This window comes from Seriola aureovittata, chromosome 5 (assembly GCF_021018895.1).
Source record: "Seriola aureovittata isolate HTS-2021-v1 ecotype China chromosome 5, ASM2101889v1, whole genome shotgun sequence".
Taxonomy (NCBI): domain Eukaryota; kingdom Metazoa; phylum Chordata; class Actinopteri; order Carangiformes; family Carangidae; genus Seriola; species Seriola aureovittata.
The window spans coordinates 12963347-12980185 of NC_079368.1; the positions used below are offsets into that span (position 1 = coordinate 12963347).

General features: G+C 40.1%; 1 protein-coding gene across 1 annotated transcript in view; it reads right to left on the reverse strand.

The window, feature by feature from the left end:
* The window catches only part of LOC130169548 (ras GTPase-activating protein 1-like), a 28936-nt gene extending 12979 nt beyond the window's left edge, over positions 1-15957 (reverse strand). The window contains exons 1-2 of the mRNA XM_056376399.1: positions 14708-15957; positions 1787-1939 (exon numbers count right to left, since the gene is read on the reverse strand). Of these exons, the coding sequence (XP_056232374.1) occupies positions 1787-1939; positions 14708-15246 (692 nt within the window). The 5' untranslated portion in view covers positions 15247-15957. The remainder of the gene's footprint in view (positions 1-1786; positions 1940-14707) is intronic.
* Positions 15958-16839: the final 882 nt, after the last annotated feature.

The window sequence follows — 16839 nt, forward strand, 5'->3', positions numbered from 1 at the left end:
CAGGTCAAACATGAGCAGTAGAGTAGTAGAAGGTGATACTATGAAATGCACAGATTCCAGTTAACTTAAAGCGGAAATAAAACATGCATGTTTTTGGCACTGGTAGTGAGGAAATTTATTAGAAAAAAACACCTTGCATAAAATCTGATATTAAAAATTGTGAAAACCACAAATATAATAATAATAATAATAATAATTTATTTTCGTAATTTCTAATTGCTAGCTAACTAGCGAGCAGCCATTTTTGTGTGACGTCATTGCCTACGTAACGGGGTTGGTTGGGTGCGTTGGCCAGTGAAGACAGTGAAGCATTTCTGAACCGAGTTAAACTGGAAATGGAGGACGACGGGATTAATAATGTTATCTATCTCGCTGTCTAACCCTAACCCATCCATAGGTACACAGTTACTAGAACTATTTTTTTTTTTTTTATAGTCATCTGTCATGAAGTGGCGTCATAGCAGTCCAGGACCAAAAGAGGGCTCCAGTACAATTTGCATAATATCTAGAATTTCAGTAAAAGGCGAAACATTTCCTTATGCATAAATATATTATTTTGCCTACTGTCGCTACTATTGGTTCATATTGCTGATTTATTATCATGTTGAAACTTGGGTGCTACCTGTAAATGCGAAATGTTTTTTTTTCCAGTAACCTACTGATTGATCTCTTATACCAGTGGATACTTAGCCTTTATCATATCCAATCTTCAAGTAAGCCACTCTAAAAAAGTATGTTCATTTTTTTGAAGCAGAGAATGCCACATTGTTTGACCTTGCTGTGAGAGCACATCTCCAACTTTTATTTGTGAGCCACAGGGTTAATGTATTTTCATACTGAATTAAACATATCCATTGAGGGGGAGGACAGATTGTAACGCCTAATCTGTATTGTTTTATTGACTTTAATGTTGTAAATCACACCATAGTATTGCTGCTAGACAAGTATGCTGCCCTCTTTCTTTTACTTCAGGTCCACCCACTCACACTGCACGAAAGATCCTTTGCATCACACACAAGGGCAGACACACAGAGTAATGGGTTTCAGAAGACATTTAAGCATACAAGTTGACATGCATTATGAAAAACATTTTTCTAAAACGTACTGTCTGTTCAAATTAGCATGATACAAATAGGCTGAAGCAGTCTTCAATGGCCACGACAGGGCACTGGTAACCACGTTTCAAACCTGAACATTCTCACCTCATCTCTGAAGTTGCCCTTTCGTGTATGTGGCTTTCTGCCCTTTTGGTAAGCAGGTAATGAATAACTTCTGTAGTTCCCCTATCCTTATCTTCTAATTCAAGGTGGTGTGCTGTCTCCTTATTGTGAGATGACATGTTATGTTCTATTAAACCTACCAATAGTACTCTATGGAGAACAGACATGAAACAGTCCGTATTATTCTGATTTGCCACCCACAACGCCCTTTCAGTTGTAGGCAATGATAGACAGGTTAGCTAAGTCTGTGTAGCTTCTGTAACTGGTATGGTGAACACAAATGAGACTTCAGTGACCCTCCTGTTTCATGTAAATCCCCAGTTTAGGACCATTTTGGTTTCCTGGTAAATTATGGCAGCAAATAAAACAGCAGTTAAAAACAATTACAGCATTGTGTAGGCCACATGAGGTCATTTCAGAGGATACACCTCTGAAAATGGGCAATGCAAACATGCTACCTACTTTGTGACTCCCTAAAGCATTTAAGGAGGCTCTTGGTGGAGCTTCAAAATGGGCCTATTACTGAGGTTAAGTTTTTTCTGCTTGTTGCATGTACTCTGTCTTACCTGAAGTGGTTGACCACGTTGGTCATGCTGAGGAAAGACAGGACAAAGGAACCGGGCCGGCGGTCACTCTCCCTGATGAGGTAGCTGCCAGGGGTCCGGGCCTGGCGCAGCCGCTCCTCAGCAATGGTTCGGTCTAGCTTGCCATGGTACCACCTGAAATACACAGACAAGGAGGAAAAGATTAGGAGGGGGAGCAGGATGGATGGTGCATTAAGCCACTATATTTTTTTGATAAGTGAAACTATATTAAGAATAAATGTAGTGCTGGGTGAAACGGCTGAAAATCATGTTAAAAAATAAAAGAGACCACTTAGAACCAATACAAGAATTGTGACTATACAACTGACAACCTCCTGAAGAAAGCATAATGTGAGAAAGATGTGATTCATTGTTTTGAGAGGCTTATAGACTCTGGAAACATGCCAGTAAGATGTGTTAATGAATAAAAAAATAATTGAGCCTCGGGCATAATACTTTGAAGAGAATGACTTAACACTTTGAAGACACAGTGGTTCTCTTATCAGACATATTTATATGTAATGATGCAGAACACAATCTTTTGAGTCCTTCACAGTCCAGTTTATAAAAACAAAACAGTCTATCAACCAGATGGACCAAAGAAAAAAACAGAAATTGTACAAACTTGTACAAGATTACTATAACAAATGATAATATTACAGAATCACAAAACTTGACATCTTAATATATGTCAAACAAGCACCATCATCAATTTAACTGATGTCCTGTGTGGTACTTAATAACTTTTACTTTGAGACTGTAACGCTGCTTTCATTTTCAGATCAGTTCTGAACTTGTTACGGGAAGTATGTAAAGAAGTAAATAAATGTTAATTATTGACAGACTGATTGATACTGAAATCAATATTAGACACAAAGCTTTATCAAATTTTACTCCCTACTTTCATGAGAGTACAACCCAGACAGAATGAGCAGGTCCTGTATTCTAAAACAAATGGGGGGGGGGGACGGACGGCACCTAAAAGCTTAAATCCTGAAGATTTTATTTTTGACTTTCCAGTTTCCAGCACACCATTAAAGTCCCACTTCTTTCTGAATTAAACAGAAGCCTTAAGAACAACACTGGTTAAAATTTCAGCAGGTGAGGCTGAACTTGACAGGGCCTTGCCAGCTGGAGTAAAAAATTAACACGCTTTTCCAAATTTAGGCCACTGGTGCCTCTCAGAATGGAGGGCAGTGACTGGAAAAACATCCAGCGGCGAGAAGATGAATGAGGTCCTGCAGTAGCTTTTTTTCACAAGAGATCTGAAGGGCTCCCATCTGGTTTTGGTGTGTATAGGTTTCTTCTTGTAAAGAAAACATGATCAACTCTGCTTTCACAGAGAAAGCTGGAGAAAGCCAGCTGAAGAGGACAGGGAGAGTTAAGTGTCCGCAACGGGGCTTTGGGTGATAAGAGAATTGAAGAGGGTGATGGAGAGCAGTTGGAGTGTGAAGCCAAGCAGCCCTTAAGAGACTTAGGAAGCTAGGGGGAAATAATACTAAAGGGGAATAGAACAGAGGGAATGATGGATGACTGCTAAAAGAAGAATGGCAGAGCTGGGCACATCATCCTGCATGGGATTTAAGTAGTTTATGCCCTCCCAACACAACACACACAACCCATTAAACCATGTATATAATGAAACTAAAAGACAACTGAGATACAAACGCCTGCTGTAACTAATCCTGAATCAGGCCAAGAAAGACCCAACTTCTTGGAGCCAAATTACTCAAACCACAACATCTACAAAAGCAAAATTTGGTCAAACTAGCCACTATACAATTTGAAATACACTGAGAGGGCCAGTTATTGTTTCCATGGCTTTAAGCTATTATTCAACAACTAAACACATGGAGCAGCCAGCATCAGGCCTGCAAACTGGGAAACAGGCAAGGCACAACACGGCAGTTTGTAACAACAGTCTCTTCTCTCTGTCCTTGTTCTCTTTACCAACTCCAAAGCCCTCTTCTGCTAGTGTTTACTAGCACCAATTTTTAGAGGAATATGTGGTTCACTTGTCAAGAAACTCCAATCCATATTCAAAAGAAAAAACCCTGACATGAAAAAAAATAATTATCCCTATACCATTCATCTAAACAGCAATCCATACACACCTTTCTTATTATGTGTAACCAACACTCTGAAAAGGTGTGAGTACCTCAGATTTATCATGGTCAAGTGTCCACCACACAGGCATCAGGCATTTATCAGTTATGTTCCTAGCTGCACATGAACTTCAGCTAATAGTGTTGATTGCAATGGGAAGTGCTATGCAGTCAGGCAGGCAGCATGTGGTGCTTCCAGAGTGAACTCTGGGAACCTGTTATGGCATGCTTCAAACTTATAGAGCAAATAGAGTCAGGGCTTCTTCTACACGAAAACAGGCATGTGGCCCATCAACAACCATCGGAACCTTATAATACCAACACATGTACAGGAATCTGCAGTTTATACTTTATATACAAGCAAATGTGCAAATTACAAATCCTTGTTTTTGATTACATCCATTATGTGTCACTTCAGGCCTCTGGTATCACACAACCATTACACTAAACATGTTGTTATAGCAGTGTATAAGAGCTAAATTGAACAAAGCTGAAAATATTAATTGCCATCTTTTCAATTTTTGATTTCATATTCCTAGTTAGTGGAGAGTATTCATTTAGTATAAGAAATATAAAAATACTAACATGCCATTTACCATAAAACAAAGAGTGCTATCCACCACACAGTCTAACCAATTCAACAACAAGTCTAACATCTGTGTGTTAACTTCAGTATAATAAGGTTTAAAAATTTAAACTTTACTAAAAAGCTGTTCATTTTATTGGTGGTTTTAGTATCAGGTCCTATAAGTATTATCAAAAAATGTTATGTTGACAGTTTCCTTTAATTTTATCATCTTTATTTCCTGATTGAAATGCAGTTGAAAATTGTTTCATCATAGACGTGAAAGTATTCAACTATGGAGTAGTACTGTCCTCTGAGTCTTTCACAGAAGAAAACTGTCCATTTGGATTGATATTTAGACCATAGAAATTCCAAGCCTTTTCCACGTGTGGATGAAAAAGGACATTTGTTAGTGTCATGCATTTGCACCAGAATTCAATATAAAACAATGCTTGGGGAGTTTCAAAGATGGAGTTTTGTGGAGCTCAGCGACAGGTGGGTTTTCAAATTAATTGTTAACTGGCAGTGTTAATACATTTGTTACCATATTTTACAGTTATAGCTCTGGCTGTGGGGCAGACATTTAACGATAAATGGCTCCTTGGCATCATTTACTTATCAAATCCCACTCCTAATCAATGCTTCAAATACATAGAGTGAAATGCAGACCTTGTTATGCTGTTCACTGGGTTTGCTGGGTCAAGCAGTGCATGAAGTGCATTCAAACCAGTCTTGTTTTTAAGGTTCATTTTAATCCAGGATTGATTATTGGCATTCGGCACAAACCTTCCACTGGGTTATGTGTTGGGAGAGGCTGCTTTGCTGTTTTTTCAGTTTAGGTTGCTGTTCATAGCATTAAAACATACAGTTTATGGCTGTGGTATTCCTGACTTACTTCACAACAGTACACTATGATTTCTCTCATTGCCATAGCAACCTTGGCCATGTGGATTTGTTGTTGTACAGTGCCTTGAGGTCATCTGTGTTGTTTTCGAAGTCTTGATGATTTGAATTACTATATATCTAACAGATACACCCTTAGCATCATGATGTCCGGACCCTCAGAAGAAACGTCAGAATGAACTGTGGTGTTTTAACAAGTAACTGACATTTTGTGAAACTTTAGATGCTTCGCACTGTACACCACAACTTTCTGTAGCTTTGTGTATGAGCTACAATCAGTTATTATTATTACACTGGCTGTAATGACATGGGACATGATTGGCTGAACCTGACAGAAAGGGTGCTATGATAAACAGAGGATGAGCATAAGCCGTGACAGTGGTAACAGGATACAGTTCCACTATCAGCTTGAGGAATGCTCTTTCATGTCTGTACATGAACAGCGGGGCAGCACAGTGACGTCTTGGATCTCTCCTACTGACGCGCAACCCAGGATAAGGCATTTATCTCTCTGCATACAGTTCCCTCATGGTCAACTGAAACAGGCTAACTAATAAAAACCATTATAAATTAAAAGTCCACTGATCATCGTCCATGCTGTTGCAGCAACTCACTTGCATAGCAAATGATTATGCTTACAACACTAACCAAGTGACAACTACTTGTCAGTGGCAGCACACCAAATCATGATTCAAACTGCTGAGGTGCATGAACAGGAGGAGTTACCCGCAATGGCATCCTTCACCACCACAGTCCACATCCTGAGCCTAATTTTCACACCAATTTAGACATTTCGTGAGAAAAGGGGAAAATATAATCTTTCAGCTGTTCCTGTGAGCAACAGAATATAACACAATGTAGAGAAGAGAAAATAATAATTATTTTTTATTATTTAATTATAAGAGAAAAGTACCGTTCCCACAAAGTAATTGAGTAAAATACTTAACATGGTTGTTTTATTTTAGAAATCAAATGGATTACAACTAGCCTAATGTGTGCAGTAATTGCAGTGACTGTAGTAAGGAAGTATGTGAGCGCATATCATGCATGTATGCAACTGACGTTTTAATTAAATGGGCAACAGCTGCTGCGGACACATGTTTTTATATGGCAATATAAATAAACTCAAGGCAAAAAGCATACAGTGCTTGCATTGTTTGGGTCATTAATGTGCACTCAACTCATTATTAAGGTATTTTAGAGAGCACTTGAAGACACCCATACCGGCAGAAGCATGCTGTATATTCCCAAGGAGGAATTAGGCAAGTACCTATAAATGGAAAAGGAAAATGACTGACAATAACACCAATACACTGATCTGAATAAGGAAAAATCCTGCAGAGAAAATAAAGGATATCTAAATTTTCTGGGTTGATCTGTGTCATCCCAAGGTGAAATTATTGCTATAACAGCACATATGTTGAAGAATTGACAAGCTACAGTTTGAAAAGGAAACCAAGTGTTCGGAAAAAATTTGTGCTCAAAATGAGGACACGCATACTCTACTGACCCAAATCATTCAAGCATAACTATTTTTTAAAAAGTAATGAAACCCAGACTGTTTGGTCGGATTTAACCATTTAATATGCCTCAGTTAATGGATTGGTGAGACTGTTCTACATCATCCATTCTTTTAATATGACTACTACTTAATACTGTAATGTGCTGATAATAAAATCACGTTTTGACAATTTCAGGTAACCAAAGATTCTACAATTTGTACTCTGTGCTTAAATGTTACCACATTCTAAAGAAATCTGACAAACAGCTTGCTGTGACTTGGAGTGATTTGGACCTCGTCTCTCTGTCAGTCTGTCTATCTCTCATTAAGGTCTTTTGTGAACTCTCTCTCCCCAGCTTATGTCTTTCTTATTCATCTTCTTCTGTCTTGATGGATGTGGCTGTACTCAAACATCTCCACAGACGTACTGTCAGCCCTCATCAGTATCAAAAAGTAATGAAACATTGCATTACTGTACATTAGCAATGCGCCTCAGTGGAGCTGCCAACTGTCTATAGGGGCTACTGAGTACAACATGTTTGCTACACACAAATTTAAGGCCCAGTAAACACCCCACTAACATTCTTAAATAGAGCCAGTGTACTCCATTAGGTGTCTTGACATCACATATTACTATGTAGTTACACATGTAGTATGACTTTCCCGATTTCCACTTGTAAGATCTGTGAACTATGTGTAAGATAAAAGTGTACCATCATATCATAAGCGTTTGACTATCCACATAACACATTTCCATGCAAAACAGCAAGGACATAAAAGATCTATGATGAATTTCCTGTGACATTTGTACTGAAAAGTCAGATGAACACAATTGGCTGAAAGATCTCATATAGAAGAAAGTCACCTGAATAACATTAAATAAATAAACTGCACACATACATACACACATGATTTTACCTATTTAACAAACAATATTTTTTAACATATAGCATAAAACTGTATTACTAAAACAAAAAAATATCAGCCGATTGTTGGGGAGGCAAGGTATGAGTTGCGAGGTGATCTGATGCCCCACTTACGCTGAGTTCGCCCTCTGCTGCATCTCCCTCCAGTGTCCCGTGGTCTCACAAGGTACACCTACTCCACTGATACTGCTGCTGCCCAGACAAAAACTGTGAGCTCCGACGTGAAAAGCAGAGCAAAGGCAGCTCTAAATCCATACAAGGCATGATGATGAGACCCTGCTGTCGCCCTGGTACAGTCATTTCTCATAACTAGGGTCAACGATATCCATTGAAGTAAGATGATCAGAAAGACACAGAGATGGAGACTGTTACTCCCATGCATTTAGATATGCTAACTAATTTGAGGAAAATTGGATGATCATGTCTGGTTCTGTTATCCTGTTCTGAAGAATTACACAAGTGGATCTTTCAGAGACTGAGGCAGACAGTAGCTCTGTAGTCTTTGCTCCCACTTCATCCTCCACTGACTTTCTCCTTCTCTTACTCAGTGCTTTTTCTCACTCATAAAGCCACGCATCATGAGCATGCTGCCTATTGGCTTTTGAAGCAGTGGGGCAGCAAGGGTAGGGAGTGGCATCTCTGCACACACATGGACATTTATGTGCTACCCATGAACACACACATACACAGACATGCATTAGTGGAAACAAACCACCAACTCGTGACCTGTATTAGCCTTAGGCTGAAGTTTACATACACCTCGCTTCAATCATGCCTCAAGATCAAAACACACAATTACATTAAGATTGTTCACCCTGCAAATGTCAGACTAGTTTCAAAACCACATCAAACATTCTTTCAGTAAATGAACAAACGCCTCAGCTTTTAATGTAAACTGTTTTGGTTTAGCACTAACCAACTGGCCAAACAACTATTATGCAAATTGTGATCCCTTAACCATTTACTTATATTTGCATGCTCAAGTTTCCACAGTGGAAAGAAAGTCGGTGGAGAGCTCTGGAGGACTGACGGCAGCTGTGAAATGGTTTTGTTTTGCTTTGCACACAGTGGACTGCCACAGCTTGTTACCCAGTCAGGGTAGGAGAGTGACAGCACACCGCAGCAAACCTAAACTATACAGATGGAGAGATGGGGAAGGGCCATCCATGCATCTTCAGCCTCGCTCAGTCTGAATGCTAACCGACCACCATCATTTTAATGCACAACCAGGCACGCAGGGACCAAAGCCGACATCTCGACTTTCCTGCTGTGAATCAGCCTCCCTGAAATAACATCATTACATCAGTGATAATAGGCTTCACTGTCATCTGCCCATACAATATTCCTCCTGAGATTTCATTTCTACAAGCAGGGGTGTCCAGTTAAGAACATTCTCTTCCTGCTGAATTAAAGCCACCATTTCTTGACATACTGAATGTGGAGAGTAACGTATACAAATATACACAGTCGCAAAATCAGCTTTCAATTTTGTGGCTGTTCTTTTGCACAAGTAACAATGCAGTTACATCACTGTTAAAAGAAACACCTTTACTGTACTTTCTGTGGAGGAAGTCATGTCTGTCTTACTATATATAAGGGCACTGTAACACTTTCTCTGCAAAGTCCCCAATCTATCACAGGTCTTGAATTTCAGTGCGGAGTTGTGGGAATAGCACATAATTTCATCGATTCCCACATATCTAGATCTTAGAGTGTGGGAAATTCTCGCACACATTTACAGCAATGTCTAATAATGTCCAGCCAATGTTTGCACCGGTGCAGAATGCGAGATAAGTAGTCGAAAGCGCTGCATCAGATGGAGCACCCTCTGCCCTGGACAACACACTTGGCGCACACTTTCTTGCTCTCTCTGCTGTTGCAGCACCTCTTTCCCATTCAATGGGAATGGGAAAGTGTGTCCAAACATATATCACAGAAGGGGAACCTGCTCAGAAAAAAACCCACCGGAACCCAAAAGGACTAGAAAAACAGCAGTGCCTGAGATGTTCACTAAGAGAGGAGGAGGAGAAAGAGATAACTAGGATGGCACTCAGTAGAGCACATACTGATTCACTACACATCTTTTGTTTTCAAGTATAGCTTTATTAATTTATTGTAATAGATTCATGTTCAATTAAATACTGATATAAACATTCCTAAATGCTGCTGGTGTCTACACTGTTACTTACTAATAAGTACAACTCTGTCTGTAATGTGGATTCATCATTTCCTTCCAGCAGATATGCATTTTTATCTCGATCTGCACCAAACTGTATAAACACACAGATGTAAACAGATGTCTGATATTTTACATCACGAGCCATACATTGTCTAGCAATGTTGAAGAAAGTCCACCCCTTTAATCAGATCTGCCCCAAACTTTAATGTTTTCTTCCCTGGCTCATGCCTCAGAAGCTCACAAGTAATACCACCAAACTTATGTGAAGCATTTAAGGGGGGAATTTTACCCTATATTGAAAAATGAATTGTAGGCTCTGTATCATTCAGTCATGTGAAAAGTCATTCAAATTCCAAAATCCTAGGTATTATCTAAAACAACTGAAATGATTCTGACGATCCTGTTAATGCCACAATGAGTGGCTCAGAAGTCTTGAAAACAGGATGTTGGAGAGAAAAGGCAGGGCAGTGTGGGTATTGGAAGGGCATGACAGGACATTGCATAACTCATTGAAAATGCATGGAAACCATAGGCTTTCCCTTATCAATGCACAACACAGATCTTACACTAATAAATATGGGACTGGTATTTCAATCAGTGGGTGAAGTAAACCAACCCTAAGCATGTGCATCCTCAGTGACAAAGTGCAAACACAGTTTAATATAAGCTACAATAGTCTATATAGTATACTAGCATGGAATATTGCAGTAATTTCAAAAAATCCAACAGGAAATTACAGGCTTAATACTAATTGCTGGGCTCACCAGTCATCAAAACGGTGTCATGACTGATCCAATCCCATTTATAAAACCCTGCTTTGTTATAAAAGTGCTGTAACATTTTGGCCGGAGGGAACGGCCTCCATCAGGGAATAACCTAGTTAAGCTATGTGACATGATCCCTGTGCCATTTCAGAATTCCATTGTCTCTGCAACCCTACACACAGGGCAATTAGGTGGCGCGGGTACTCAATTAACACAGGAGTTACAGAGATGTTTCCACAGCCAACTGCTAAATCTGGTAAACTCATTCACAAAGCCACTGATCTTCAAATCCAACTTTTCTTTCCCTTCTTTCTCCTTCCTCCTACCACCAGGGAAGCCCTTTATGACTTAAAATCCTCTCTAATCTTCGTGGAAACTCAAACTCAACGACTCGTTTCCCAACGAGCTGTTTGTTTAAGCTCAGGCATTGGGCCTGAGGCTTCCAAAGGCAGCAGGAACGCGCACTGTGAGGGCCACCTGGTATCTTTGCTCTTGGCTCTTCGTTAAGCTATCATCAGTGTGAAATTCTTATCACAGTGCTGTAGCCATTGTTTATGAATGGCACACTGGTGTACAGAGGTGTGAATGAATGCGACTGCTGTTTGTGTCTCTCTCTCACTCACACAGACATTTTCACTCTACTGCACTCTGTGCAGCAGAGTGCATATAGTCACTGTGTAACACACACTGGGACCACTTTCAATAGTGTGGAAGTTTTCCACCATCATTCTTCCAATATGCACTTTGCAGACTTTAACATAACTCAAAGGAATACAAGATCAGCCTGATTACAGAAGGCATACACAGCTAGCTACACAGCTGAGGGGGCAGGGTGAGATTCAAAATCACTCTGGGTAGTGTGGGTAGTCAGCTGTGAATGTAACACCCATTGCTGCCAATGGTAGATTTGCCACTGGCAAATGCTATTATAGGCACAGTGAAGAAAAGAAAAGTCAAAAAACAAATGTACGCATGTCTTGTATTACACGTAGACAGGATGTTCATATAAATAGCATGACACAAGATGAGTTGATTGTATGCCATAAAATACAGCCATCAGCTTCACTATATTGCCTGCAGGCGAAAACCTCAGCTTTGTACATGACTGTGATCCATTTTCCTCGCAGATGGTCCACATAACTGCAGTGTCTATCACAGTGGATCACTGACACAGTCTGGAGGGATGACATACCCTTGCTTTAACTGAATCATCATTACAAGGCAAATACAGCACCTTATAAAATTTCTGTTGTAGAGAGTCATCCACTGCCAGATGAGAAGATGAATGAAAAGTGTGCCTAACTCTTTGGAGAGCTTGTGTCTGGCCTTGCGTATATATTGCCATTGGTAAGTTCTAGTGATGAACACACAAATACATTCAGCATTTGACCTCAGTCTTTTTTCTAAACAAGGGACATTTCTCTAATAATACTGAATTATTAAATGTCACATCCTTCCACATATTTACATGTGCATTTAGTGTAGTGTTCACATTCAATGTCCATAAAAGGCCATAAAGGTAGGTCTCATTTCAGTAAACATTGTCATACACTTCACAACACTATTGGGAAATTGCGGGCTATTAATAACCACAAATTAACCTAGAAACCAAGATATATGGACCATCTTTCCTGTGAATTCATCACCACTGCAAGCAATTCACCAAAACCACAAACCCAATATAGCAGAATATAGCTTTGGTTGTGTATGTGCCTTGCACAACTTGATTGAGTAAAGCATCTCAGAGTAGGCCTGAGTGAGTCAGTAGATTCATTTTGATTCTCACTAGCGTGTAAAGTTATGTGTTAGTGAATGTAGCAGATACACATTTGAGTACAAGTCACTCATTGTGAAACAAGCAAGACCAAAGAAAATCAATCCCATTCATGCACAAGTGACAACTGTTCCACTGCCTCACTGGCAACCCTGCAAGTTGATAAACTGGAATGCAAGTGCAAACCTATGAAGAAGTCCATATATGCTTGACCAGAGAGTTACTTCCATAGAAGCACTATATGTAAGAACTTGGATTCGAGTGCAGTTAATTCCATTTAGGGTTGTTCATTACCAATACAGGCAAGACTGGTGAAATGCTGGCCTTCCCCTTCCCCTGTAATCTGACAGGGAGATATAGAGTGGCTCCTAAAATAAGAGCTGAATCCACACTCCAGGCCCAGTCACTTCCATATCTCACAGTATGAGGGCCAGAAATGACAAAGCTCAGCAGTTCTCTAATGAGACTGTAACAAATGGGAGAGCTGTATTTAGGTTATTACAACACCAGCACACACACAGGTGCTTGTGTGCATGCCTGATAAATTCATAAAAAATAACTATAATTAGAGATGCAATCCTAATACAATGCTTAGGGTGCATTTTCCATGTTGCAATAAAAAAAGGTTTACAAATACCCTCATTCAGGCTTGTGCTACTTCAATAACAGAGTGATTAAAGTGACACTGTACCAATCACAAGTCAGCTATAAAAGAATGGATGAACCTTACTCTAGATAACAAATGTAAAGGGGTAATTCTTGTTAAATTTATCAAAATTAAGCATTTAATTAATTAAGAATATACAGTACTAACAGAGTCAACAGGAAAGTATTTGTGCATCCACTGAATATCAGGCCTATCCATACAGGTGCTTCCCAGCACCTTGAATCAAGCTCAAGCATACGGAGCAATTGTGGTTAGAGCCCATGATGCAGGCATGACACAAATGGTTGTTGATACTACAGGAAAGGTACAGATTAAAACTGTTGCTTACCTAGATGACATGCACTGACCTCATCCAGACTGAAGTTAGCATTTGTCATCTGAAACTCTTCAAACCAAATCACATTAACTGCTTCCTCTTAACATTCATTTATGGCAAAACTGACCTGCTGATTTTTTAATATTTTTTTATGAAAAGACTGCATAATTAACCCCCTACTTGGTGGATGTGCGCATATTCTCGAAGGAAAACCAGTAAGACTCAGGGAGAATGCAACATTCGATACAATTTTTTGACATGACATAGGTAGGTCTATGTGTATAGACTGAGTTAGGCTCTGCTTTGAGTGTCTTGTATCTTTAGTCTCCTCTTATTTATGTAATGGAAAAAATCATAGTTATATGCAATTATTATGTTTAGGACTTTTAATATTGTTAGACCATTTGTTGAATTATGATAACAGAAGCAGGAGAAGCAATTTTTATTGTGTTATTTCACTTATTCATTGTTGATTCATTGAATAAAGTATCTGTATTTATTATTTACATACTTATTACTTGGGTTGTGCTGTGATAGTAGCTCATGCCACTTGTTTAAACACAGCTTTCCTGGTAGATTAAGATGCATCTCAGTACATTCAATATATTTTTCATATTTAATCAGTTATTGTTTAATAATGTGATAGACAGTCAGTTATGAAAAATGCTTAAAACTGGCATCCATAGCATAATTGCATCACTTCTTATTTTACAGATAGATTAATACTGCCCTGCTAACTTCATTTTGAACAGTGGTTGAACAATCCAATCTATTAACAATTTCATTTAACTTTGGCTCAATGTATAAATCAACATGCATATTCTGCTACCGATTCAACACTAAGTAATTGGGGTTCTTCCAAAAATTATAACAAGTTCGCAAATGACAAAAAGATACGTGGTAGATACCGATTTTGATACATTAGGATTAATTCATGGCCACAACTGTTCAGTTATTGGGTAATAAAAACCCACAGTACTTGGAACAGTGATTGTGGGCTGTAAATTCAGATCATACCTGATGCCAGCTGTGAGTAGCACAAGTTACTATTGGACCTGCACGAGTCAACATTAAATCAAATTCAGACCTCAACTGTTTGACAGCAGGAAGGAAGTGAACACAACAGAGAGTACAGGATGCTTGAAAATGTTAAGTTCTAGGTATCAATGAACAAGACGTAATTTTCACTGGTGATATACTTACTGGTTCGTGGGAGGTGCAGAGAGGGGGAACACCACCTCTTCTTCCTCGTATTCCTGTCCATCCTGCATGTCGCTTTCATCCATAGTGCCACTGAGCCCCCCACAGCCTGGAGGGGGAGGAGGGGGTGGTGGCAGAGGGGGGAAGACAGAGGGCCCGTCTGGGTCGGTTGATGTGGGTGAAATCCGACTAGCTGGACCCTCCAAAGTGGGAGAGCAGCACATGCCGCCCACGGTCCCTGAGCTTGTTCCTTGGAAAACTGAATGTCCACCTCCTGCTCCGCCACTCCCTGTTGCGGGCAGCACTGGTCCAGTCATATCCCCGCTAGGCATGGGATAGATCATGTCGGGAAGTGAGTCCGGTGATGTGTTTGAATGTTGGTGGGGGGTTGGTGTGGGTCCTTGTCCCAAATCAGTGACTCGCATTCTGTTCGTCTTGGGATAGTAGGGGAAAGGGGCCGTGTCCGGGCCTCCTCCGCCTGCCACCCCTGTCCCTGTCGTGACCGAGCCCGTATCCTCACTGCTGACCTCCGCAGCCATCATATTAGGAAAATACGTAGAGGGGAAAAAGTCCAGAAGGGAACCTGCCCTTCCCCTCTGTTCTTACAATACTCCTTCAGTGTTTGGGCTCCGGGGCAACAACACCAAAAGTTTCTCAAAAACGCGTTCAGCTAGCCAGCTAACGTTAGCCGATAAGCTAACTTAGCTTACTTAGCTGCACTAGCGGGCGTTAGCTTTACCTCGCATTCGCTCGCTGCAAGATAGCCACGCTAAAGCTAGCGGGATGGCTAGTAGCTTCGAGACACTTGATGAGTTCTTGCTTGCTATGTCTTCATTGTTTCCTGAGTTTAAAGTTCATACAGAAACGCTATCTGGAAACTCACATTTAAAATGTTTCAAATAGAATATTAATTCACCAATATTTCCTGTTCTTGTTCGGACTTCACCCTCGGCACCAGACAGACCACTTGTCGGGAGTGTTGTTTTATTGTCACTGTTGTGTGTAATCCCCGTCTTTTTTCCAGTGTTGTTGTTTTCTTTCCTTCTGAGTTTCCAGTCGTATCGAATAGAGTCCACAGACGACCCAGCCTTATTTCCTGAATTCCCGGAGCGCTATATTATTCTGTGCGAACTATCATGTCGTAAACCAAAGTATTTTTTCTTGCGTATACAAGCTGAGTTCGCCTTTTTTTCTGGGTTTCAGAGCTGGTGGCTTGCCCGCTGCTGCGCTGCTCTTTCTCCCCTCCCTCTCCCACTCCTCTCCAGTCACCGAGCAGACACAGCCAAGTGAACACAGAGCGCCAAAGCGCCGACTCAATCCATGACATCTTCAATCAGTGCTCCGAGAATGGGACTTGTATCCTAATTGATTTTAGGATAGATTAAATATGATAGTGTTCCCATTGTTTGAAACACAGCTTCCTAGTTATTTTGTCATAGGGTCAGAGAGTAGGTGCAACTTGTAAACCTGCAGCAGACAGGCTTTCAGACAAGCAGCACAGATGTTTGTCTAAACCAGAGGCAAACAACCATGAACAAGTCATTTTTTTGTTATCTGATGAGTAATGGGTATCGTGAAAAGGATTACTAGGATAAAGGATTAATTTGCAATCTCTTTTGTTAAATCCACAAATTGATTTGCTTCTTATTCTCCAAGGAATAAGGTTTGTCAGTCTACTGGATTGACATTCAGTAACTCCAGCCTGGCGGATTACATAATGTTCATTCTTTGCTTCTGACTGCTTCTGACTGAATGAAATATGCATATGGTCAAATGGGAGTTGTTAATTATCACTTTGACACAATGCTGAAGACAGTCTCAATATAACTCTGGCTTGGTGACAGAGAGTCTGTTAATTTTAGCCACACTGAGTATTTCATTTGAATTTTCACTCATTTGGCCACTGCATCCTGTTTCACAGACTAACGCAGATACTCAGTGGTTACTTACAATACAGTCAGAAAATATGTGGACAGTGATAGGTTTTCGATTGTTTGGTATGTTTTGGGCTTACAGTATTTGCATACATAGTTGCCTAATTTTAGGACATTGCAACAGGACAATGATCCCAATCATGCAGACAAGGCAACTGAGAAGGTTTTTTTATATATACTCAAATGCTTGACTAGCAAAGT